Here is a 27,638-nt window from a genome sequence, read left to right on the forward strand (position 1 = left end):
TATGAATGGTCATCCCAAAGTCCCAAATTTCTTTCAGGGGCACATTCCTAGCAGCCTAACTGCCTCCCAGCAGCCTCTACCTCCTGAAGTTTCTGCCACTTCCTAACAGCGTCACAGGCTGGTGTTCATTCCCCTTGGGGGTACATGTGAGAGCCATTCTTTTCACTGATTTTTTTTGTTTTAGAATATAGTTATTTTTCATAAAGAGACTTACGTTAATAAGTCCTGATAGGTGCCCAGCCCTGACTGCCTTGAAATTTTTCTTTTCTTTTTTTTTTGGTACCAGGGATGGAACTCCGGTCTTTGTGCTTGTGCAGCAAATAGTGAAACCACTGAGCTAAATCCCCAGCCCCCCAAAAAAATTGCCTCGAAATTTTTGAGACAGTCTTAACCCAAACCCTAAATAGTTTGCTTAGTTCTGCTTAAGTTTGTTTTGCTGAGGTCAGGTGTGGTGATAGATGCCTGTAATTCCAGCACTGGGGAGACAGGGGCAGGAGGATCATCGAGAGTTTGAGGCTAATCTGGGCTACATAGTGAGTTCAAGGCCAGCCTGAATTTCACAGTGAGACTCTGTCTCAAAAAAACAAACAAAAAACCCCACGAAAAACAAAAAACAAAAAAATAGCACCCAAGTTTATTAGCAAGCATATTCAATTTAAAGCAAAGTTTATTGAATTATGATATTTGGCTATTTTCATGGAACCCAGGGTGATAATACAACACATACTCTTTTTCCTATGAAAACTAGGAAGCTGGTTAAAGATATGACTAAGTAAATGAGCATAGAATTTGCAAGTTATGCAAATAAATAAAACAAGCTCTACACTGGCAGCAATTTTTCCCAAAGAGTATGACTAAGCTTTCTGAAGTAGGACAAACAGTGGCAAGAAAGTGTGTACTTCCTCTCAGATGATACACTAGAGACCACTGCATGATGGTAACAGAGCCAGCTTAACCTTTTCCAGAGGACAGAGAAGTACTATTTCCGCTGAAGTTTTGGACAATAGGTGCTCTCTAATGCCATTATGGATTTTAGTGTTGAAAGAGACTGAGGTCCCCGAGAATGCTCTAGGTTGGACAGTTCCACCTGGTAGTTGAATCCCTTAGGAGAAGGAGGGTGCAGTTGGGGAGCCCATCAGACTTGTATCTTTCCATATACAAATATGAATAATTCTCAGTTTGCCAAGGGAATTAAGTGAGATAATGCATATGGTTGCCCATGATAATGCATGCTCTTGACCTCTGATGAGTGTTAAACCAAATTTTGCAACCCTAAAACTTCTCCCAATTTGTGAGGTTTCCATCTACTGGGCAACAAAAAACTCATTCATTCAAATATAGGAAGGTAGGAATCTTGTTGGCTTGGAGATTTTCCTCAATCATTCTTAGAACTCATTTTCTATTTTTGGTCATTCTAAACCAACTGAAGATGGACTGGGGAATAACTAGAGCTTGGCTGCCTGACTTTCACCTACAATTCACCCTGCTCATCAGGAAAATCTAAGAGGAGAAACTTGTCAGGAGGGTATGCACTGTGCTCCAGAGCCTCAAGGTAAAGAAGTACAAGATTAGAGTTACAGGTTGCTCTTTTCATTTTTATTTAAATAAATACAATACTTGTATGTATTACATAGCCTGGCCAGATTTCATTTCAGGCTTGTGTACTCGAAATTTTAGGCATGCAGTGCTGTGGTCCACAACATGACATTTCTCTAATTTGAAACAACTGCTTCAGATGCAAAGGAAAATAGCTGGCATTTTGGTAAAACAAAACGAAATAAGAACTGGTCAAAGAGCTGTGGTACTGTGTGTGTGTGTGTGTGTGTGTGTGTACTGAGGCTGATGGATATACGAACAGTTTTTGGTAAAAATCCTACATTCCTAATTGTACCTCTAGATAAAAAGCAATTGTTTCTTCTCCTTTCCCAGGCTAGGGGCTTGAAAAATGAGACATTTCAGGTGTGGGCAAATCAGTTCATTAACATTCATTGGACTTGATTTCCCAAGAAAATTCAAACAGCATGAAAAAAAATGACATTAGCCTTTCTGTTAGAATTAGTGTGAATGAGAATGACAAATATCTTTTCATGTATTTGAGTGTAATTCACAAATGCAGGAATTGGAGAAATTTCATTTTTCCTTAATTAGTCTTGCTTCCCCTGAAATTCCATCTTGAAATTAAGGAGCAGCCTCTTCAGTTTGAAATTGGTCTGATTATTACCATCTTTATTGAAAATGCTACTTTCTTTTCTCTGGTTTGGCCACTGCTACTCCCACATATTATTTAATTAAATAAAAGTTATGGCTTCAACTGCTGTTTGATAGTTTAGCCTATAAGGAACGAGTTTAGGCAGTCACCTATTCTTATCTGAGGCTAAGTTAGGGTGAATGCAACCTGGAGTATCAATTTAAAAACTAATTGTCATAGTAAAAACATCAGTCAAAAGTAGGGGCCCGAGGCCAGCGAGTCTGCGGAGTGGCAGATTTGGGAGTGTGTGGCTTGGCCAGCATGGGGGAGGGGGATCATGCTTAGACCTCACTGGCATAGACGGCGGCCCCTTCCCAACTCCCTCCAGCCTAGAGTTGTCTCTTGTGCCCAGAGAGAGCAGGGCTGGCACAGAGCTCTGCCCTAGCATGACCGTCCTTTCTGTGAAGTCACTGGGAGACAAAGGCGAATCCGTTTCCACAGTGACTTTCACATGCCTGCTTCTGATCCCTGATTCTCTCTGGCTCAGCAGCAGCTCAGGGGAGTGGGAATAAGGCCTGGTGTGTTGACAATTCTCCCTGCCTCCTGTTACAGCCCAGGCTGAAGTTGTGCAGAAGCCTGATGAAGAATGAGTCCACTTTCTACAAGTAAAAAATCCTGACCATTTCAAGGTCAGTCCATTAAAACTAAATCACTCTGAAAAGAATACACTTTGAAACTCTTTGTCACATTTATAAAAAGAAAAAAAATCCAAAAACTTTCAAAGTTTTAAAAAGTCCTTTAAAAATGTATCAACAGCCTTCTTAGTAACAAATATAAAACAGTTTAAGACACTTGGTGACTTTCTTAGGTCATGTGCCCAGGGGTGTATACACAGAGAGGTTTTACTACTAAAATGATCTATTTGGTAGAAGCTCTAGGAAGAGTTCTGTCAAGAAAATAACTGTTTTGGAAGGAAAAGCTGTTTTTTTCCCAAAATGTCAAAGAGAATAAGGATGTAAACGCCACACACTTAAAATGTTAATACAATGTTATTTCACTCAAATAAATAAAAGTGGCACCAACTTTATAGCAATTTTTTAAAGACTAAGATGTAGCTCAAGATATTTTAAAATAAATAATAGTTCCAAACAGGAATGATCATTCTCAGCATAAGCCAATGGCATCCAAAATAAAGTGCTATGAGAAAAAGCAGCTCCACAAACTTCAGTTTATCCACATGTGAGCAGAAATGGTATTTGGATCTTTAGGTCTGAAATATTCAGGGTGAGAAGAAAGTCAACTTCATAAGAGGCCAGGCATGGAGCCGTCTTTTGCCATTTTTCTCTTTTCTTCTAACGTGTGCTTAAATATTTTCTTCAGGGTGTTGTAAATGATTGGTCCATTTTCAGAATCAAAATTAACCTAGTGGCAAAGAAAACTTCTATTCAGGGCACTGTAATATGAATTTTAACCGGCTTCTATTTGGGGAGAAAGGGAGGTGGGAAAAGACAAAGATATATAAACAAAATTATGTATACTTTAAGCTGGGTGTGGTGGCACACCTGTAATTCCAGCATTTAGGACGCTGAGGCAGGAGATCACTGTGAGTTCAAGGCCAGCCCAGGCTACATAGTGAGTTCAAGACCAGCCTGAACTACATAGCAAGACCCTGTCTCAAAAAAACAAAAAAAAAAGGTATAATTTAAAAAATACACATAATAAATTTCACACATTTTAATTGAAAGAATATATTAGAACTGCCAATCATATTAATATCAGACTTTGATTAAACATTCAAAAAATTAATCTAGTACCTGGATATTTAGCATGATTATATAGATCTAACCATGAAGAGTCAGCAGTGAATGTGAAGTGTGTCTTTAATTCAGAGACAATCACTGTTATTTAAGGACAAGTCTCCTTTATTAAAGAAAGCATGTCAGCAATAAGTACGGTGCTGAGAGGCCCCAGGCCATTCTGGACCCGTGTTGGAGTGACCCGAGTGCCAAGCTGATTCCATCTACCAGCTGTGTATCTCCATGTCATACCCCATCTCTGTGGGCCTCAATTTCCTCCTCTGTCAAGTAGAGACCACAACACCCAGTGCCTTAGGGTTTTTGTGAGAGTAAATGAAGTCTGGTATTTATGGGCATCTAACATATATTTGCACATGAAAACCTCAGTAAAAGCTAGTCTTCTTCTCCTTGCTGAAAAGGTACTGTGTACAGACAGAGTCTTTGCCCAGGCAGCCGTACTCTGGGTGAGGAGGGACAGCAGGACAGAGAAGTATAGCAAGTGCCCCATCCCCAGAGGAACATGTGACCCACTGAGAAACAACCAGGATCTATCTTGGGCTCTCGGCTTTCCTCCTAGGCGTGATCCTTCTCAGGTGAATTCTGACAAATGCAGGTTGTTTCTTCTGGCAACAACTGTAAAGGATCAGAGATTTTAGCTTGGTTGTTTGCCAGCATCATGGGTACTGGCAGAAGGTAAGAGACTCCGGAGCCAGAGTCATACAGCTTCATTTCTCCTGGTGGCATATGTTTCATTCTTGTGGGTTCTCCTGACTCCCAAGTTTCAATTCAGGGCCCAGGCAGAGGCTGCACAGCAGGGGTTTTGTGTCACAGCTAAGGAGGACCCAGTCCTTTTTTTTTGCAGTGCTGCAGAGTGAACCCTGGGTCTTGACCATGCTAGGAAAGTGCTCCGCCATTGAGCTAAACCCCAGCCCGAAAATTCTAATTTTTATAAGGGAGCTGCAAGCTAATTGGCCAACTTTTGCCCTGAAGAAAAATATTATCTTTATTACATGGGAAGGAAGAAAAATGTGCCTTCTGTTCCACAGGTAGAGCTGTCAGAGTCTTGATCATCAGGCTGCATGGATGTGAGAGCCATCGATGGCGTCCTCTGATATTTTCATACAGTTTTTTTTGGGGGGAGTGGTACAAGGAATTGAACCCAAAGCTTTGCCCACGTGAGGTAGGTGCTCTATCACTGAGCTACATCCCAGTCCATTTAAAAAATTTTCAAGACAGGATCCTGCTGAACTGCCCAGACTGGCCTCGAACCTGTGATCTACTTGTCTCAGCCTCCCAAGTAGCTGGGATTATAGGCATGCGCCACCATGACTCACTTAAATTGTTTACTTTCTTTAACATGAAACCTCAACACTCTTCACATGAGTAGGAAGGCACCCTCTCCATCTATGAAAATGTATATACAGATGTAAAGGACCAAATGATTGGATTTAAGACTGCTGACCCTGGAAACTAGAGAAAACAGACTTTAAAGATGCAGTGTGTTAGTGCTATAAAATACAGAGGAAGAACAAGGAACCCAAATAAGGACACCACATTGGAAAGAAAGGAAGAAATGGAGATGGGATAAATATCAAAAGAGAAGACTCTTCACAATGTGTGAATGAGTATAAGTGATAACTGCTATTACCATCAATGCCTACCGCAAATGTTATTGGAAAGCTGTGTTCTTTGTTTCACAGCATATATAACAGATAACAAATTAGGTCAAGGGTTGAGGGGAACATTCCCTCTTGGCATGAACTTAGCCTCTTTCTTTAGCCAGAGTGGCTACAAGCCAAAAGGTTGTAGAAAGGAAATGTTTTGTTTACCCCATATTAGGGCTCACTAACCAGGATACAGTGCCAACTTGGCTATGTTGGTAATTAATTCTCGATAGATGGTTTCTTGTTTAAACCAAGGTAGAACTGGGTCAACAAGAAAATATACTCTGACTCCTAATAGGCACATGTTTTAAAAATACTTAACACCCAATTGTTTCTCTCTTCTTCTATATAAAAGGTCTTTGTTGCAATGTTCTCCTTCAAAGAGCCCAGACAGTTCAGCTTTTCCTAATATCACTGTTTGGAAACTTATTTTGGGGGCCCAAACTTGGCAATTACTTAAAAGAAATGCCAAACCCATCGCCACTAAGGTGAAACACAGCTGTTTCAGAGGAGGCAGGTGACCTCTAGATTCCTGATTTACAAAGACGATGCTGATTTGTGGCATGGAGAAAGGAGGGAAGAACATGACTCACCTTAGTAAAAGCTTTAATGGCATGAGCAAGGCAAGCTTCCTCCACTTCCACAGGTATTGTCTGCAGATTCACTATGCAATGCAACACGCAAAGGATAGTCTGGTGCTGTCCCTGTTTTTGTAGAAACCAAAATAAAAGTTGCCTCAAAACTACCTCAAGAAATTAACTCAAATATAGAGTAAGCAATTACTTTGTGGCCCATTACTCAATCTCTAATGCTAAAATATCTACCAAGAACTCTACCAAGTGTTTACTGTGGTAATATAATCTGAAAACCTTTTACGAGACTGTATTAAAGCTTGTTAGTGCATAAATGTCGATTGAATCTGAAGGCCAGTGTAAGTTTAAACCAAATGTTTCTCCTGCAGTACACTTAATAGATTTTTTCCCCTTATGCTGTTTCTGGATATAACCATTTCAGTTTGACCAGTAGATGCTGATACACCATGGTGATCTGTGCACTACTCAGTTAGGCATCTGGCCCTCCATACCTGTGTGCCAGACTGTGGCAGATGCTATGGAAAGAGGTGGGCAGGGGAAGAGACACACCAGCTCCCCAGTAATAGTGTGGTATTTCAGAAGGCAGCTCCTGACCTGACAGGGGAAGATCGCACAAGGATGGGTTTATTGATTTGACCGCTGGGAACTGTCCACCTCAGTAAAGGACAGACTCCATCACTTTGTGCAGTATATACCCAAGACACATATCCGGGCCATAACCCACCAAAACTCATTAATTTCACTTCTGGAAATCTACTCTAAGAGCATAATGTGAAATACAGAATAATCTACAAGCATAAATAGTCATTACAACGATACCTGTAAAAGAAAAAACCTGAAATAACACATGCCCTCTACATAGGAGTTGAAGTGATTTATGATAAACAGACAGCATGATGCGACAGAGAGTGTGTGAGCTTGTGCCAGAGAGATCTGAGTTTGAATTACTCTGACAAACGCCCCAAATTTTTGGCAAACTGCTTCACCTTGCCTTGTATGTAAAGGGGTTATCTATCTCCAAGCACTAGCAAGATGAACGGAAGTGAAAATGGAAATTACTTCCCTAAGAGCTCAGCCCACAGCTGCCTAAAAAGGACTAACTTCTTCCCTTGTCACTTCTATTTTATCTCTGTAATTTAACTGCTGAGAAAATAGTGTAAGAATGAAAGCCAGATACAGGAAAAATCTTATCTGAAGGATATGCCCTGCACAACTGTGTGTCTACGTGTGTGCATGTTCCTGTGGGTATATGTACTGTGTCTCAATGTGCATGTGAGGGCACTGTGCCTGCAGGTATATCTGGGTGCACATTGTGCTGTGTATGTGGTAACATTTTTAGTGAAGTTAGAAAATGAGATGTTTGTATTGTACCACAGTAGGTAACTCAACACTGTTTCCTAAGACAAAAACAAAGCCAATTTTGGTTGAAAATTTAGTATTAAAGGATTGATGATAAAAAGTAAAGTTTCTTCATTTCCTAGATCCACTGTTCTATAGTATCCTTGCCTCAAGTCAAGTACCATAACCAGTTTTTCTTTCTATATTCTTCTATATTTTATACATACATGTATGTATATAAACCCCACTTCAAAGGCACACAGGAATGTATGTTCCAACTACTTCATGGTTTTCATGTGCACATGCCTGTAGTAAATAAGTAAAACAGGGTTGGGATGGAGTTCATAAACCTAACTGGCATGCAAGGAGCCCTGGGTTTGATCCCCATCATGTTCCTACCCCCATTATACTCCATATTTCTGAGAAGTTTAAACTATGGAAAAACAGCATACTATTAAGCAAAAATGAAGTATAAAAACTACATATTACGATGATTTTTTACTAAGTTACAAGTATGTACTGATAATATTGAGATTTGAAAATGTTCTTCCAGGATTGTACATATTTTTCTTTTTCTTTTTGTATTTCCTAAATGTTTATGCTATGTATCAATTTCTTCTGTATCATCTTCCTTTTTTGTTTGTTTGTTTGTTTGGGAATTTTGGGGGGATACTAAGGGATCCACCCCAAGCCCCTAGGCATGTGCTCTACCACCAACCTCTGTCCCCAGGCCCTTCAAATTCTCTCCTCTCTTTTTTTTTTGCTGTACTAGGGATTGAACTCAAGAGCCTTCACACTGAGGTATATCCCCAACCCTTTATTTTGAGACAGGGTCTCACTAGGTTGCAAATCACAGGGGTTGGGCTTAGACTTGTGATCCTCCTGCCTCACTCAGCCTCCTACAGTGCTTGGACTACAGGCCTGTGCCACCACACCCAGCTTTAATTTCTTCTCTTACCTTGAAAAAACTACTAAATTAGACCTAGATAAGATTCTATATGAATTCTTTTTGTTTAGAGTGTGACACTTACATTGAGGGTCTTAAATACATTATCTGGTCCAATAGCTACTTTACCGTCTCTAATAAGAACAGGGCTTCAGCAGCATCAGCCTGTCTGTCAACCAACATGTCCACATCCTCTTTAGTGATTACAGGTTCTTTCAGTTGCTCCACCCAAGACCACATCAAACCACACAAGATGAAAGGGTCTCTCTCACCACATATTCTTTCCCAAGCTCCATCTTGGGAATTTAGTTCTTTCTAAAAAGGAAGAGAAAGAGAGACAAGCTGGAGCAGGGAAAAGAGAGAGGTATAGGGCCTAACACTGGCTAGTCCACAGGCTGCCCATGAGAGTGGAGGCGCAGGCTCCGCGGTGACACTGGGAGCGCTCCAGCCCTTGCACTTCCTGTAGGGACACTGGCCAACTCAGGGCACTGCTGTAGGCTTCACTCTCCCTCTGAGGCTGAAACTCATGCCCTGGGTGTTGGACTGACTACTGAGGGAAGGGCTGCTGAAGCTCCCAGCCCATATGAACTTCATTCAGAAACCAGAGGCAGTTCAGTAAGAGGGAGGCTTCCTTTTCAGGTTTCTGGCAGACAAAACAGAAATACTGATTACAGCAAAGTAGAATGGTAGAGGAAAAGGTAAGAAAGGGAACATTTATAAATTAACCTGGGATCTTAGGCAAAGCTTTTGACTAAACCTTCAAAGTGCATTAAAAAAAAGTGCTTGAAAGTTGGTAAATGTATTTCTTTAAAATGCTTTTTTGGAATCCTATATAGAATATATCAAAGAACAAGCCTTGGATCCTAAAATTTGCTAGGGTGAAAATAATTAGGAAGTCTTGTTAATACTCCAAGTACCAGAGACTATTTAAGTATGAAATTTAAAAAAACTCTACCTCCACAAGGCAGGGGTAAAATGAGATGGGAATTTTAATGAATTTCTGATGAGGATCAGAATTATGTTTCAGTATATCAGTTTTATAATAGTAATTAGGTAGCAATTGCTTCCATTCATTCATTCACCCATACAATATTTGCAGCATGTTTACAACAAAACAGAAAATATAATACATGACTTATTTCTTAACTTTCATAGTAACCCTAAGGTTCCTCACAGATAAAAGTGAGAGAGAGGAAATAACTTGCCTGGGACCCCAAAGCTAGAAAATCACAGAGGGGGCATTCCACCCAAGTTGCCTCACTCCAGCTATATCTGCCATGCCCAAGGACGCCCCCACTCCGGTGCCCTGCACTGAGTTTCTCTTTATTGTCTTATAAATAAGCCAATACTTTTAGTTGTCTGTATTCCTTCCTGTTCTATCAGGTCATGTATATAATAGGGTAGCTTCGGATTGAATTTTATATAGCTAAGAAGGGGACAAGCTGGGCAAAAACTCAAAAAGCCTCTGAGTAAAACGATTATTTAACTATAATGCCTCCTGAAGGTTTCCAGTGAGGTGAGAAGACTTATAAGGACAATGCAAAGAAAACCATGATCTGCACCCTGGCTCTGCTGTACATAAGCCATGTGACCTTCAGCAAGTCATTCAACCTCTGTGACCCTTAGTTTCTTTATGTCTAATTCTGAATTCCTCAGATGAACAAGGTACTATAAATGCTATCATCTGCCTCATGGACTAGTGTGAGAATCACACAAAGTAATGCATGTGAAAGTGCCTATTAAAGGTATAGGTGATATTATACTATTCAAATAATGTCCGTTTTACTTTTTTCCAGAATCCAATTGATTTTTTTAAAAATGGAAGACCTAAAATCCAGAAAGGAAAAAAAGGGGGTATATGTCAATTAAAGGCTTGTGCTCATATTTTAAGTAAAAGCCAAGAAATGGACCTCAAAGTCCTCCTCTCAAATGAAACTAACACCACCATGGCAGCCTGCGGTCTTTTCTGTTTGCTTTCCTGAGCTCTGACAGCGGCCCCGTTGGGCTGGAACTGGCGAGCCTGAAGGAGAGGAGGCCGAGAAGATGGACCTCACCCCACACGAGTGCTGAATCACTCTGGGGAGTCATCTTAGGTTTCTGAGTCAGTGGTTCTCAGTGCAGTTTATGGTGCCAGGCACTGGGTTAGAGAGAGAGTTCAGGCGGGTTCCTAATGCCATCTTCTGTGGGTTTGTTGCACCCACAAACCCAGCTAGCAAGAAAAAGCTACCAACAACAGACCAACTATAGTGGCAAGTGCTTTCTCATACATGGAGATTTAAACAGAACAACACAACTATGCTGTGTCATTTCTATAACATCACACTCATATCATCGCTGTGAAACCTTGAATTCAAAAGGTGAGTGTGATATAAATATATCTTCACATTACCATAACAAACAAATTTGGAAAAATGTATTTTTGCTCTGACATAACTGTTTCCTGCTTATATATAATCAAATGAAATTAAAATACCTGCCACATTTCTACCTTCTTTTTCACCTCCTCCTTTTCTGCAAACTCATTTAAGTTTGCCAGGGCTCTGGCTGCCAGTATTCTCCTTGCTTCCACACTTAGTTCAGACTGCAAATTGGTGTGTCGCACTGCTTCAGACAGATCTTTGCTGTCCTGGGTTTTAGGTCCAATCAGCACCTGTACCTTGGGACTGGAGCCACAGTCCAGAGGTCTGCAGTGAATCCTGCCCTCCACCTTGACAGAGCCTGGGCTCCAGCCACCATGAGGGTCATACTGACAGTGGGCCAATTGCTGGTGAGAGGGATTTGGGTTCTTGGAGATATTTGTAAAGGTGGGTGAAACCGGTTCTCCAGGGTGTGAACCCGAAACACCCACGGAGAAGGTTCGACTCCGTTGTATTTCCTTTTGAATGTCTCTCCTTTGGCAAAGGGGTGATTCATCTTCTTTGTGTCCTTCCAGGTAGCCACATTTAGATTGGTTCCAGAAGGAAAATGTACTGTGAACCAATGTTTCCTTACTGAGATTCAGCTCTGGAGACAGTGGAGTGTAACAGTGGCTGCTGGGCTTCTGATGCTGGAGGTTGTGACCTAGTAAGTCCCGGGCAGGCACTGTCCATGGAGTTTCACCTTGCTCGAGGAGAGCCTCTGCCCTCTTCAGGTCTGAGTCACTGTAGCTGAGCCGTCTTTTCAGACGAGTCAGGGGCTGAAGGTACTCAACATTCCGCCTCTTCCAAAGAGGATCAAACTCTTGCTCATTGGAAAGAATCACTTCTTGATTCTCAAGCTCTGTTGCCACTCCAGTAGAGTTAAATGAATCAGCTATGACACTGTGGTGCCTCAGTAACTCTTTATCTAGGCGCACTGTGACCATCTCAGAAACAGTCTTTTCTATTTCAGCAGAGAGTTCAGACCCTTTCAATCCATCCTTCATCAGCACCGGCCTGTTCTCAGCCAAGTCCAGTAGCAATTTGCAAATTAGGTGGATGATTTTTGGCACATGTTTCAGAAGTCGTGCCTCATAACCGTGAAGCAGATGACGCTGGCGAATTAAGTACTGGGCTAAGGTGACAGCATGTGCTTTGGGATCACAGCAAGAGAAGATATTGCGGAGAGGAGTTAGAAACTGAGTAAATTCCCGTACACAGAGCAGCTGTCCTCTGGTTTGTATGGAATTGGGTCGCTTTGCCCGCACAAATATAATTGCTTGATCAGCAGTCATTCTTGTTGCAAACACTAAATAACATGCTATTAGAACACCTAAACATAGAGGAAGGGAAGACAGATAAGAGAAAAGCTTAGGGTTTTATTTATTTATCCTTCTTTGATGAATTCAAACTTGAATACCTGTTAAGAAACCATATAAATACAGACATATGAGAAGGACAATTGTGATACTTTAAAACTTTTTGTACAGGTGTTTATTATTGCATCCCCTTTTATATAGATTTTATTTGTGCCTGTGGGGGGCAGTCCTTCACCATGACTGAGTCAGCGCTGTATCCTGGAGATGGGCTAGCACAAAATTGGCAGGTGAGGATGTGTAGAATAGGGGAAGCATGACAGAGTGAATTGAAGATCTGATCCATTATGGTCAACTAATATTAAAGTAAAAGGCAAGTGATTCACAAGCCTATGAATATTTTGTTACATGTGAAAACCAGAACCTTTGAAAACTGTATGCTCTCCAGTTTGTAGTAGGGTACAACCTATTGTTCCCACTGGGCCATGAAAGATCTTTACTGCAATATCCAGAGAATTATCACATCCAGTGTCCAGAAAGAATGACATTTCTCCTTGGGATATTCCACAGCAGGTGGGAAGTCCCTGGCAGGCACACAGGTATACAGTGGATGTAGCAGGGCTGCTGGTGATTTGGTCACACTGAACCACAGGACAATGAAGATATCAACCTTACGACCTTTATATTTTTGCTCTCAGATAAGCAGTGTAATGAAATTTTACTGAATTTTTAAGTAAATTCACTACTTCTTATATGGAATTATGTGCACAGAGAACTTTTCCTCCACAAACACAATCCTTACACCTTGAAAAGTAGAAAGCACATGTCCTGTGAAATCACACAGTCATGGATGTAAATCTTGGCCCTAGCACTTATAATGCATCAAATTACTTTTCTGAAACTGAAGTTTCTTCCACTCACATTACTGCTAAAGATTTTTTTAAAATAGCGAATGTAAAATGCTTAAAAACAGAAGGTGAAAATAATACTTGTTATTTTCATTATTACTTTGGCTAAAAATTACATTAAAAAATACATTATGTATTAAAAAGAGGGGTTTTTTTCCCCTTTAAGTGAAAAAGAACAGTGGTCATTTAAGTGGTTTTAAAATCTGTTTAAATATGATGAGTTTTCATGCCTAAGTTATTAAAAGATACTCTCATTAATATCAGCATATGATCTTTTATTTATGACTTGCATTTGACTCCAAATATTTCTCTTTAGAATTAGGGAATCTTACTCCTTTTATGTTTAAGTATGCTTACAAGAGAATAAAACCACTTCCTAGAATTTACCTGTTCGGCCAAGCCCTGCATGACAATGGATGGCTACTTTTCCTTCTTGTAATGCAAATGTCATTACTTTCACCATATCTAAGATGGCAGTGAGAGAGGCAACACCATAATCCTTCCAGCCGAAGTTATAGAAATAAACTAGGCAATAAAAAACAGAAAGGAAATGAAATTAATGTACAGAAATAGATATTTGAAAAGACATTTGAAGAAAATGAGTGAATTCATGAAAAGCATAAAGACACAAGGCATGCAGATTTCACAGACTTAAAATTTTACATTTCCAGTATGATTAACTTAACATTTATCACAAAGCACATTCTATATTAAAACATTTCCAGATGAAACTCAGCAAGGAAGAATTAGAATTAGAAAAGTAGAAGTAGAAAAGAATAAAAGTAGAATTACAAATTAATAAAGCCAACAATCTACTTTAAAGTACTAAAGTTATTCAGATACGGTGATAAAGCATATACACCTTTTTTTTTTAGACAAGATCTCACTAAGTTGCCCAAGGCCTCAAACTCTTGATCCTCCTAGTTCAGCCTTCCAAATGCTGGAATTACAGGCATGTGCACCCATGCTTGGCAAGCTTATACTCTTATTGACGCATAGAAACACATCTAAAACTGATGAACTGTGAAAAATACTAACTATATACAGATTTTCGACCTAGGGGAAAACTAAAAAGCTAGACATAAGCTTCTTAAAAACAAGTTCCAAGATTGGATGTTTATCCTGTTCAGCTTGGTATGAACAACATGTGCCAAATGGATTCCATCCCAAAGCTCCTGTTACTGAGAAGCCTTTGGGATTGCCGCAAGAAGAATTCCCAGCATCCTGCTGGAGATGGGGGTGGCTGCAGCCAAAGCATGAGTGTATCCATCTTCCAGCCCTGGCTGCCACTTTGAAGCTGTGCGATCCTGAGCAAACCAGTAATTCTCTAAGCCTCTGTGGCTTCATGTGTACAATAGATATAAAACAACTGTGTCACAAATTGCTGTAAGAGTGACTGAGATAACAGTGTTGGACACACCGCAGGCATCACCTGAATGGGAGCCTTATACAGTAGGGTCTCCTCAAACCTGTATTTGCAACATCAATACCAAGGAAGAATGTTAGCAACATTTAAGATCAAAGTCATCCCATCTTCATTTTCTATGAACCCTGCTACTATGCAGTTGGTTTTTATTTTTATCATCTTTTTAACCTAACAGTTTAAAAGAAAAATCTTTGAGCACTGTTTTTGATAATTTCCAGTGAGGGGGAGTGGGAGAGAACTTACTGCCAGCCTCCATGAATGCTTCAGGAAGGTAGGTGAAGCCACTTTCTTGTTCCAGGGAGTTCCCACAGCTAGCATGTTCACCAGGCCGCTGCAGGTTGATGATTGTTTTTATGCCATGACTTAAAGGAGAAAAGAGCAATTAGTCATATCAGAAGATGGAGTTAAAAAAAACTTTTGACATTAATAAACATCATTAACTGCTCTCAAAACTTTAAGCTCTTCACTAGTTTAAAAATTAAAGTACATTTTCCATGTAGGAGGCACAAGCAATGAAAGAAAAACACAAAACAGTTTTCTCCCCACAGTGTGTGAGCCACCCATCTACCTGAGGAACTGCTCAATGATGCAGTACTTTTGGAGAAGTTCCGAGGACGGGCGAGCCATGGCCAGGATATTGTCAGTGATCCTGCAGATAGGGGAGGAACTGGTGAGAAGCACAGAAACCAGATCATTGTATCTCAAAGGACTGAAGGATGATTTTCTTTTCTATGACTTCAACAAACCTATAACAATATTCTTAACACAAATCTGGCTTCGATTTTGTATCATGATTAGAGCTTTAAGAAATCTAGCTTCTTAAATTCTGAAAAAAAATCCAGGACACAATGTATTTATGAACTCTACAAAATGTCTACAAAAACTCTCAAGAGATTCTAGCAGACACAATGGAGAAACCTCAGCTAGTAGCAAAGTCAACTACAGTATTAGTTATCCAGTAGTTAGTGACTAAATGAGAAGGGCCAACTTAGAGGCACTCTGGTTACTCAATTGAGGTCACCAGAGGCATTAAATGGGGATAATAATGCCTGACTCAGAGTTGGTGTGAGAATTCTGTATGATTTGGATATAAAATTTAGCACAAATCCCATCTTGCGTTTAAGAATAAGTACTGAATTATTATAATTAGCAAAAAATATGGCTCTCGAGTCAGTCAGACATGGCTTCAAATGTTGGCTTTTCTACTTTCTAGCTGTGAAGCAAACTAATTAATCTCTCTGGAACATCAATAAAGTGGCATTAACAACTCAAGGGTTTTATGAAGATGAGTGATAATTTGAAAGCATCTAGAAAAATGCCTGCCCTATAGACAAATAGATGTTTATGAACAAATGATACAGGCCCCATAAAGTGCTGTCACTCCTCAGGCCTCTGGCTTTACTCTGTTCTGCCCCAACTTCTCACCAGTGGCCAAGTAGTCTATTGAAAGCTGTGGATCACATGAATCTCACAGGAGTAAGACATTAGATTAGCAGGGCTGGATCAAAAGACACCTCCCCCTCTGTAACAATGTATAAAATTTAACATGGGCCCAAAAGCTCTGGGATCCTCCAAATTTACCAGTACTTAGCATAAGATGAGGGGAGATGTGATGTGAAAATGCCAGAGATGAAAAGAAGTACATGATTTAGTCAACAACAAAGCAAAACTATTAGTATAATCTTAAGCTACATTATTACAAATTTCCTCGACTGACTATGCCACAGAAACATTCGCTTCTTCATACCATTACAGTGACAGCGATAGGTCTGAACATGAACTGTGGAGAACAAAAAAGAGACAGTGTACCACAAAGTATGTTACTACAGACATACCCAGCAAATCCAATATGAAAAAGTACAGGTCACAAGTCAGATAAGTAGATTGAACAGTATCTAATTTAAAAGTGGGTTCTTGCTATATAAAGTAATTCATGACTAGAATTCTATAAACAGTGAATTCCTCTAAGTGTGTTTCGAATGTGATTTGATTATCAGAATTTTTCAGATGTCACACATCAAAAATAGTTTATTGTTACTAATGAAAGGCAATATGATTCAAGAACAATTTTAATTGCACTTACACACCAGAAACAATGCAAGCATCTTAGGTTGTCTACTGAGCTGACAACCTGTGCCACTTCTATCAAGGCAGACTGAAGTGTATTTATATGAAAATATATCCTTTTGCACAGAATATAAGAACAACATAACAGCAAGGTTAAAGGTTACCTGTAAGAAATTGAAGAACTATATACATACCTCATAATTTCCTCAGTTATAGCTGGGCATCTTCATTATTTCTAGCAATTTCTCAAATTTAAGAACTACTTAATTACCCGTTTCTCTTAAAAGCAAACCTCTGTTTTTTGGCTTAATTATTTCCATTTTATAGATGAGAGACTGAGGTTGAGTAGGTCAGAATCCCACAGATGGTTTAGGCAAAGCCAGTGGCGATGGTGAGGTCCCCTGACTTCAAACCCCACAAGACCCCTTCCACATCCCCTGTCTTCCAGCTTACATGAATCCCATGCATCCTCCTTCCTTTATACTGCAGAGCTGGGGAAGACCAACAGGACCTCTTACCAAGATGAGTAAACCCCTTTAATGGCTTGCTCCTGCTCACTCCAGCGGGTTGGGTTCTCGTACTTGCATGCTCTACCACCACATGCCATGGAACATGCCATATGTCCAGGGATGACATGCCGTAAACGTTCTCCCACTTTTGTGTACTTTGGTGTTGGGTGTCTAGAATTTCCTGGAATACAGAGGAAAGGAAGAGTCAAAATCCAACTCTCCAAATAGAATAGTTGCAGGAGAAATAGCTTCCATTTTATCTTGAGATTGTAAGACAAGCCAGTGCTAAATGCCCTTCACCTAATATTTAAAAAGCTTTCACACACAATGATCTCCACACATTATATTGGTAATGAAGAGGAAGAAATTATAAAAGCCAATCTTTTGCAGGAGGACAAGTTTTGTTCCAAAACTACATTTTAAAATGAAAGACACAACAAAATATCCAATTATTTTTTTATCTCCCTTTACATATCTATTCAAATTCTAAGCATGATGGTAAAAAGTGTAATGCAGAATTGTCAATAACAACACAGCCTATTCATATTCCTTAAATCTAGTTACAAAGATGTGGCAATCTATAATAAGAAAGATGGCTTTACTTTTTCTCTCCGGAAAAGTTGGGTTCCCCTCTGGTTGGCTGACAGAGGACACTGCCACCATCACCTGAAGAGAGGATGAGGACAGTAGCTTTGTGGCAGAGCCCGAGCCACGCCGAGCCTGCTGCAGCCTCACAACGGGGTCCGAAGTGGAATGCCGGCGACCCTGTAGAAAGGAGCTGAGGAAATGCATGGCCGAGGGTCTCCGGGACACATCCTGCACCTGCATGGCGCTGGCTCCAGGGAGGCAAGCTGGAGGCAGGGAGAAGTCAGCCCTGGCTTGCTCAGTGAGCAAGTACACTGAGACACAAGCATCATTCTGCATGATCTAAGAGCTATTCAAGATAGGCTGACTCGTTTCCATAGTGACCAACAAAGAAACTACTGATTCCCACTTAGATCTGAACAGCAAAAATCCTACATGAATGGATTGTGTTTTGGACAAATTGTTCAACAATAAGGAGGAAAAATATGCCTTTTAAAGAGATTCTTCCTAAACCTAGATTACTTCATTTTGTTTCTCAAATATGCTGAAAGATCTGGTTACTCAAAGAATTACTTTCAAAGAATTGTAATAAATTTAGAAAAATGTCTTTATGATACAACCACTGCCCTTTACACATATTAAGATGGTTAAAATTTGTTACTCCTTTCTTTGGATTTTTTTGTGTGGGGGGAGCTCTTTCTACTCTTCTTTTAAACAGGGTAAAGTTAATTGTAATAATGGGGGATATGTTGGATACCTTACAACACTATTATTAAAATATCATTCAATTTTTCAGAACCAAACACCCCTCATATTTTCCTAGAATTACTGAAGAAACACTTGGATAGAATACAGACATTTTTAGAGCAGATATATTATCAGAAAACACTTAAATTCATATTTTTATTTTCAGATTATGAAAACTCAATTCTTGGTAATGGCTCTGTTGGATAATTACTGTTACTTATGAGTAACTGAGCAGTCATCCCTCTCAGGAGCTCAATTCTCTCCCTTTTGTTGCTATAGGAGAGAAATACTTCAATTTCTTGGTGGAGGCATATGAAGAAAATTCACTACAGTTTCACATTTTTTAAGGAGCTGGATGAGGGGGAGGTAGCACTTTGAGGATAAAGGATATAAAGAAAAAAGAAACATAAACAACCGCCAAAGTGCTCATTGTCCGCCTCCTCCTGTGTTAATGTCAAGCTGCGCCCGCGCTCAAACTCTTTCTCTTGTGCTCTCTGCACAAATGGTATTCCAGTTGTGCAGAAAGGAAACAAAACTCCTGTCATAGATAAGGCTCTTTTTTGCTTTAACAATTACTAACGCTACAAGTAAGCTCCTTTTAAAATGCCACCCCCATTTCCTCAACAATATGTACTTTTATCAAATAAGACACAGAAGCCCAGTGTGGTATCCAAATTCCTATGCCATGTGTAGTATCATGTTCTTGCTCTTTAGCATAAACAACGGACACCCCCCGCCATGGAAAATAATTCACACAGAAGTCTGTATGATAGGAAGGCACAGAAGACATAGGTGAGTAAAGAAGGTGGCATGTATAGCAGAAGGCCCTAGATGGTCCTCAGGAGTTGTGTGTGTGCTGCCTGGGACAGAGGGAGTCTGTGCAGGTTTCTGGGTAAGTCCCTGTGCTTCTAAGTGGGCAGCACTTGGAGCCCTGGAGTAACAAGGATAACCTGACAAAGACAGAGGTGCTAGGGATGCAGGATACTTTTGGTGATGCTGGAACTCCAGCTCAAGTGATTGGTTCACACAGGACCCAAGCAAAGAAGGTGGGAACAAGCAGCAAGCTCCACTGGAAACCAAAATGGTTGAGGCAGTGAGAACTGGCATTAAAGAATGTCTGCAGAGGAAGATCACAGGGATTTTGTTCCCTACTGTATTAAAAATAAAAATGATTTGGTGAGGGGTAGGACTTACTTGGATTAAGGTAAAGAAGGGATGGTGAGATATATCATTACAAGAATAATTTCTCCTGCGAAATCTTGGGGATTGAGCTGATTAAAGTTACTATACAGTCAGTGACCCTGTGTTGGGGCCTGATGAAGTTCAACTTGATACAAACAGGAGTCACCCAGGCAAAAGCAGCCCCACAGCATGCCTGTTCAGTGTGCTGACAGTGAGGTACTAGGCATGCACCCTGCATTCATCTGGCAGATGAAATGGAACTCTGTCCACTTTCAGGCATGAGAGATGGCCACATAGCCTTCTTTTCCTCTGTTGTCTGAAGGGCTGCTCCAAAACAATTCCTTGGTTAATTACTTAATTCATGGCACAACCCATTTTTTAAAAAAAATAGCTTTACTTATGCCTCAGAAAGCTTTAAAAAGGTGGAGGCCTGCCTTCACTATCTGCCCTATATATTAGCCTGGTTCCCCTTCCCCAAATTGCTCGTGTACTTATGGCTTTTCTTCATATTTACAACCATATTGTATATACATTTTTCTTATTTTCTTTTTCAATCAGTACAAGAATGCTTTCCATTTTGTTTTTGTCTTCTCATAATTTTTATTAAATGGAAACATAATGACCAGGATACATTAAGATGATGCATCACAGTTTACATAATTATTCCTTATTTGCTGGACATTGAAGCTATTATCAATAATTTTTATTTAAAAATAAGATATTCAACTCTTCAAAGCTAGAACATCTTTATTTCTATGTTCTTCCTTCAGTAAATTTCTGAGGATTGTATGACTAGTGAGCAAAATTAATTTTCAAAACCTCTATTTTTACTTGGTTGAGTCTTTATGTTTTAAAAACCAAGTATGAAGATGGCCCGGGAATTTAGCTCAGTGGTGCCACCACCTGCCCTGCAAGCACAAGGACCCAAGTTCAATCCCCGGTATCAAAAAAACCCTCCAAAAAACCAAAACTAAGTATGAAGAATGAGAAAGAAGGGACATTTCTTTTTAGCAATTCAATATAGGATTTTTTCCCCCATTTTCTGCATGAGAATAAGGATAAGGGAACACTACTATTTCTGAAGTTTTTGTACTAACCTCCTTTGCCCACAGAAATCTCATCATCTCTACCACTTCCTGCATTCTATGCATATTTTTATTCATAGCATACTGCCAAAAAACAATCATGCAAACAACTTTAAAGGCATTCTTAGAATAAAAGATTCTGTAAGTTGTACCCAAATGGTCTTTTATATTCTCTTCAAAATATTTTTTAATTTTGTGGGTCATATTAGTTTTATGCATCTGTAAGAAAGTGTAAATAGGAAGAAATTGTTCAAAAGGAAAGGGAAACTAGGAAGGGGGGAAGGGGAAAAGGAAGAGAAAAGAAGAAAAGAAAGATAAAATGGAAATAATGCTTTGTAAATGAGGGGAAGAGTGGTTGAAGGGAGGGGAGGGGAATAGGAAAAAAGAAGAAAGATATATCGGGCTGGGGATTTATCTCAGTGGTTTCATCGCCTGGCGCAAGGACCCGAGTTCAATCCCCGGTACCAAAAAAACAAAACAAAACAAAAGAAGATATATCATGTACAGGTATAAATTCCCTATGCTGAATGTGATCATTATGTACATCTAAATTGTGCCAATAAAATTAATTTAAAAATCTATTAAAAATTTAAATTGGGATGAACTACCAATTGCTAATGATAAACTATACAGACACATATAGCATCTTGTTACTGGAAACTGTCAGTAGAAAAAATAGAAGACCTATATTTTTATTTTTTTATTTTTGGTACCAGGGATTGAACTCAGGTCCTTGTGCTTGCACAGCAGGTGGCTAAACCACTGAGCTAAATCCCCAGCCCAGAAGACCTGTATTTTAGATATACACAAACAAGTCTATTTGAACTTCCACTTCATGTTTTATATAACATGGAAATATTTTAGTGTGAGAGTAACTTTATGAAGAGCCATGCTAGTCACAGATATCAGGTAAAGAACTTTTTGTTCTTGTTTTGTTTTATATTTTTAAATTTGGTTTTGTTTTGTTGTGAGCAGATTTTAATTTTCTTTCCTTTTTCTTTTTTGGTAAAGAGGTTTCTTATAGAGGCCACAGAAAGTCTTTTAGAATGTTACTACCATAAACCCTACTCATCTCCTTTTTCCTCTACAGTTAAAATTTATTTGCACGTCACAAAAACCAACACTACTGTTGTTTTCTCGCTTACCTATTAACAACTAATCTATTTTTTCCCTCTTCTGACAATGTTTTTCTAAATAAGTACTTAAGAAAAAAATGTTCTTTTTTCTTCATTTCATGACCATAAAATCAGAGGGGACTGTGTCTCAGTTCCTGTCTCAATTCTTGTCCCCACTTCTCAATATGAGGAGCCCCCCCCGCCGAGAGAGGGAAATACTACAAAAGGAAATCTACATGATTAGTCCTGTATTCCCTGGGCTACTGAAACTGCCGTTGTATAAGAAGCGTGAAGATGATGGGTGCTATGCTAGACCAAACCACCCTTGTGGCCATGGCCTATCTGTAGTCAGCAATCGGATACAACAATTTTAGAATACTATTTAAGGAAACAAATGAGATTATCAGTCAATGCAAAATCAAAATTATCCAAACTTGTGATAACCACAAAAACAGTGCCTACTAAATGGTCCAATCAATGAGTATTCAGCCTTTTCTTCTTTAATGTCTAAAAGTGGGAAGTGCAAACTGAATATCCTTAGTGGATCTGAAATGCCAAGCACTGGCAATTTCCTGCCACTCTCAACATTTCAGTAAGGGTTATTCCTTTCTATGCAAGCAAATTCACACACCTATTGGGGCAACTGGAGAGAGGGATGAAGATCCATCTACTTACAGTCTTAGGTTTAGTTTCTCTCTGTGATGCTGACTTTTCAGCCTTGTCTTCCCTTTTATGACACTTCTAACAAGGGAACTGTTAACAGCTCAAAGTGTTTTCTAAAGTTGAGTCAAAATCCATCACTCTATAAACTGGTTCTAGTTCTTCCTTAAACAAAAAGCAAAAGTATTTCTTTGACTTGCAGGGTTGTCAGATAACTGAAAAAAACTTCTCCAAGACTTTTCCTATTTGGACTAAATCTTCTCTGTTTTTCAAATGTTCCCATTATATATCATTGTTTCTAGATCTCTCACTATAATTCCTCTTCTTCTGAGGGCCCTCATTATCTCCCTTTAAAAAGAGGCCGAGTGCAGGAACCATCTCTGTTACCTGCCCCATCCTTACCCTGTTTGGGTCCGGCCTTTGCCTTCAGTGTCCACTGAAACTGCTGCTGCTCAGGTCTCCGATACTCTGTTTCAAGGTGGACTCTTTACATAGTTCTCATCTTACTTGACTGCTTGGCAGTACACAACATAGTGGGACACTTTAGTTTTAATTTCTGACTATTGTGAGGGGACTGAATGTGTTTTTACTTTGAATCAATTTCAAATTTAGAGAAAAATTACAAATACAATGCAACGATTATTTTTTTTTCTTGAACTATTTAAGTTGCAGACATGCTGCCCCATTACTCCAAATAATTTAGTGTGCATTTTCCACAAAGATACTCGCCATAATTCTTCCAAATCAGAGAATTATGATTGAGACATTACTACCTGTTTTCTATTTCTCAGATCATCATTCAAGCATCACAAGTTATTCTAATAGTATTTCCTACAGCCAAAGAGTCTAGTTCTGGCTCACAAGTAACTTTTATTGTCCTGTTCTTTGCATCCATTTTACTCTAGGACAAGCTCCTCAGTCTTTCCTTGACTTTGATGACCTTGACACCTTTCAAGAGTACAGGCCAGGTATTTTGTAGAATGTTTCTCAATTTGGGTGTCTGTTTCATTGTGATTAGATTCAAGAAGTCCTGGTAATTATTAGTAAAAAATAATATTTAGAAACCATTTACCTGTTTGTTAGGTATGCTCACTGCTATCAGGGCATTGCTTCCAACAGGGCTTATTGGTGGACAGAGCTGGAGAATACATGTATTATATAAAGATATACATAGCTACTGTACATTTACATCTATATTTATTTCTCTGTTTATATACATATTGAAAATCAAGGATTTACCCTATTATCAACTTCAATCCAACTTTCTACTGGGTTCTTCCTAATTTTCTCCCTGGCTATAACTATACCTATGACTATAACTCAGTGAGAACATTGGCTATCATCATCCTTAATACATTTACTTAACTGATCAGCCCTATGTAACCAATCTCCCATCACTGTCACTTCTCGTCACTGCTGCTTCTCTATGTGGATATGCCTCCCTAACTTCATTTGGGCCCTGATCCCTCATCCTGCAGTTGCTGCCTGGCTGTGTAGATGCACTCCTCACCCTGTTTGGATCTGATGTCCCATCTAGAGTCATCCTGCCATGCAGGAAACCCTCCTATTCAGCACTGAGCCCTGACACCCTGGGCTGGTCACCCTCTCACACTGACCTCATACTCAGGCTTTGTCACTGATGAGCACCTCCCATACAGATCCCTCCTCACTCTTTTTGGCCTCAGCCCTGCAACCTCACCCTGGTGTGGATGCTGATTTTGCCTGGCCTCATCTACTGGCTTTTGGAATTCTTCATCAGAAAGGAAAACATAGGGAAGAGGACATCCTTTCTTCTTTGTTAACTATAGCAAGATACAGACAACATAAAATGTACTATTTTAACCATTTTAAAGTATACAGACTTTTGACGTTAATGTTATGCGACAATTACTGTGATTCATCTCTAGAATGCTTTTCATCTCCTTCCCCCAGTCCCTGGCAAACACTATTCTACTTTTGCCTCCACCAATTTGATTAGGTACCTCACATATAAGTGAAATCATAGAGTATTTGCCCTTTGGTAACTGGCTTATTTCACTCAGCATAAAGCCTTCACAGTTCATCCCTGTTGTAGTGCGTGTCACGCTTTCCCTTCTTTTTAAGGCTGAGCTACATACATTTTACTTATTTATTTATATCACATTTTACTTATTTATCTACTGATGGGCAGTAGAATTATTTCTACTTCTTGGCTATTATGAATAATGCTGCTGGGACCATGGGTATATAAACATTTGTTTCAGTCCTTGCTTTTGTTTTTTTTTTTGAGTATATAAGTAGAATAAAATTGCTGGATCATACAGTACACTTTGAAGAACTGCCATACTGTTTTCCAGAGCAGCTGTATCATTTAATATTCACCAGCAGTAATATATAAGGGTTTTCTTTTCTTCACATCCTTGCCAATACTCCCCCCCACCCCCACACACAAAGAAGTATGTAGTGAAATCTTATTCTGGTCTTGATTTCTATTTACCTAATGGCTAGTAATATTGAGCATCTTTTCATATGCTTATTTGGCCATGTATATATTTTAAAAAGAGAAATACCTATGCTCTGTATTAATCCCTTATTAGATATTTGATTTACAAAGAATTTCTCCCATTCTGTAGGGTGACTTGTCATTCTGTTGATAACATTCTTTAATGAATGGTTTTTATTTTATTTTATTTTTGGTACCGGGGATCGAACTCAGGACCTTGCAGTTTGGTTTTTAATTTTGATGAAGTCCGAATTATCTATTTTTTTCTATTGATACCTATGCTGTTGGTGTCATATTAAAACATCATTGCCAAAGCCAGTGTCAAGAGAGCTTTTCCTGTTTTTCTTCTAAGACTTTTATACTTTTAGTGCTTATGTTTAGGTGTTTGACCTAATTTTCTTTTTAAAACTTTATTTCAATATAACCATGCTTACAAAAATACACTCTTATTGATTAAGGGACTGCAATTCAACTTATTCTACACAATTTCAACCAAAAAGTTGGTACATGGTTTAAAATTTTAAAAATGATTTGCAATCTGGTTTATTTTTATCTGTTACAAATGTATAACAGAACCTCCATCAAATGCTGCTAAAGAAGGCAGCAAAAACCTTGAGAAATATACCTTTGGTTTGCCTCAGAGAAGCAAGAAGTATTGCATTTGTAAAGTTTATAAAATCGGTGCAACAAAACATTGCTGTAGTTACAATGCCAGTTTACAAAGTTCAGTAACTAATGGATGTGGAAGGGGGTAGGAGGGAGCCTATGTACACACATGGAACTGTAAAAGCTGTCTTTTAGTAATATTATATGTAGACTGCAAATCTATACAAATCAAGATTCAGGTAATTTTTAAAATTTGAATTAACACTATCAGCTCACTTCATCTGCTAAGACCAATAAGAGACCTCAGGATATTTAGCTTTTTAAGTTTTTCTGATCTATGCAAAGAGGAAAATTAAGTTTCTTCTCCAGCTTTTTGGTCCAGAAGTGACAATATACAAGGTATTCCTTCCACTGTCAACATTCGTGGGGTGAAATGCAGTGAGGTCAACTTGAGTTTTAATTTGCATCAGCACTCACATGCAAACAGTCCCCAAAGTTAGGGAGCACCTGACTTTAGAAGTGACTTTAAAAAATAAAATGGCCCTTCTTGGAAGACTAGAGTACAGGATCAGCCACGGCTGTAAGAAGCCTTATTAAAACAATGAATTCAGCCTCAATAACAATATCAACAACAAAAAGGTAGCCCCCAAATAAGAAGCAGCTCTGAAAAAAAGAGAAAAAAAATATAACTTAAAATATCTTGAAAACCAATGTGAACACAGGTTCAAAAAATAATTAAGAGATACATTTTCATATGATTACCTAGAATTAGGTTTATAATATATTCTTTGGTATTTTAAGTTTATCACCAGTTACTAAACATCAATTTACAAATAGCATGTTCATTTTTTGTTTTTTTATCAAAAGGGAAATTCTAGCTTCAATTCTACTGGAGAAAGGGGAGCTAGAAAATAAAAAGATTCAAACAGTTCCACGCAAACATATTTGGCAAATGGAAGAACTCACCACTGGATTAGAAGTTCTGATTATTTTTCACTGAAACCATTTTTAGAAGTAAAAATACATGGCATTAAGGTTCAGCGTCTAATATAGGCCTGACAATCAAGTCCTAATTTTCTGGAAGAACGGCCTCAAGTCCCAATCAATTTTCAGTAACAATGTTTTTACAGATCAACTTAGGGGGTTTAATTTCTTTCATAGTTTTTAGCATTCTAGTCTTAAAGACTAGGTTAGGAATTTGTTCGAATTCATCAGGAAGCAAATATCTTTCCTTTGCACTATGAGAGAATCCAAAGACCTCTTCCCCAAACAGATTCCCAGTGTCTAATTTGTGCTTAAAATAAGTCTTTTTCAATACAATGTAAAAGGTCAGTTAGGGTAAATGTGCTGGTGAACATTAAAACTAGGCTTTAGAAAGATTTAACTAGAAAGATTAGGCTTATTTAAGTTTTAAAACATAAATATTTGCAGCTTGATCTCCTGCTGACAATGATTGTCAGAGCCTAGAATTCAACATTTATAAATTCCTGTTCATGCACACAAAACATATACCATTATCATGCAATTTACTCCCAATGTCTTGAGAGAATCTGCTTCTTTAAATCTTTGGCCTCCCAGTCAATTCTAAGTTCAAATTGTTTTGAACTGAAAATTCACTCTCAGATATTTAATGTCTTATGACCGTACATTAATGCTTATCTTTATCTTTAACAGTACACTGCCAAAATTTGAAACCTGCCTCAAAGAGCTCCCCAGGTAAAGGAAAATAAATGAAGAGTTACTTTCAGAATATGGGAGGTCAGAATTCAAGATACCTTAATTGGGATTATATTTATTTACTGGAACGAACAACACCTAACAGTATGAAAAATCTTATGTTCGATTCTTTCACACACTTTGGCAATTGGCCAAAGAACTTAAAAGTTTTGGAAAAATTTTTCATGCAAAGTGCCCCTGTAGGAACACCAGGATAGCTGCAGTTCACTTGAGGTCTTACCTCTAGCAAAAGGCTATCTATCACAGGGACAGCCAGGACACCCACTAGTGTGTGGAGATCCCTGAGCAAGCA

The 27,638-nt window shown here is 38.9% G+C and overlaps 1 protein-coding gene across 19 annotated transcripts in view; it reads right to left on the minus strand.

The window, feature by feature from the left end:
• Ptpdc1 (protein tyrosine phosphatase domain containing 1) overlaps positions 1–27,638 on the minus strand; it is a 127,011-nt gene that overhangs the window by 53,334 nt on the left and 46,039 nt on the right. For 2 of the 19 annotated variants that reach the window (XR_015449227.1, XM_087206357.1), the window contains exons 1-8: positions 17,750–18,282; positions 17,157–17,328; positions 15,140–15,238; positions 14,815–14,933; positions 13,533–13,670; positions 10,999–12,254; positions 8,655–8,840; positions 6,242–6,352 (exon numbers count right to left, since the gene is read on the minus strand). Coding sequence is in view for 12 of the 19 variants with exons in the window: in XM_087206357.1 (XP_087062483.1) it covers positions 6,242–6,352; positions 8,655–8,840; positions 10,999–12,254; positions 13,533–13,670; positions 14,815–14,933; positions 15,140–15,238; positions 17,157–17,328; positions 17,750–18,071 (2,403 nt within the window). In the remaining 7 variants the exon portion in view is untranslated. Of the gene's footprint in view, positions 1–1,574; positions 3,611–3,750; positions 3,858–3,893; positions 4,618–6,241; positions 6,353–6,732; positions 6,836–7,806; positions 7,886–8,654; positions 8,841–10,998; positions 12,255–13,532; positions 13,671–14,814; positions 14,934–15,139; positions 15,239–17,156; positions 17,329–17,749; positions 18,283–27,638 lie in introns of those variants that run through there. The other 17 variants (XR_015449233.1, XR_015449231.1, XR_015449230.1 and 14 more) reach the window with 16 other exon arrangements.

The sequence above is a fragment of the Heterocephalus glaber genome, unplaced genomic scaffold (assembly GCF_053883595.1).
Source record: "Heterocephalus glaber isolate CG9 unplaced genomic scaffold, H.glaber_assembly_v1.0 deba00000621, whole genome shotgun sequence".
In the NCBI taxonomy this organism is placed as follows: Eukaryota; Metazoa; Chordata; class Mammalia; order Rodentia; family Bathyergidae; genus Heterocephalus; species Heterocephalus glaber.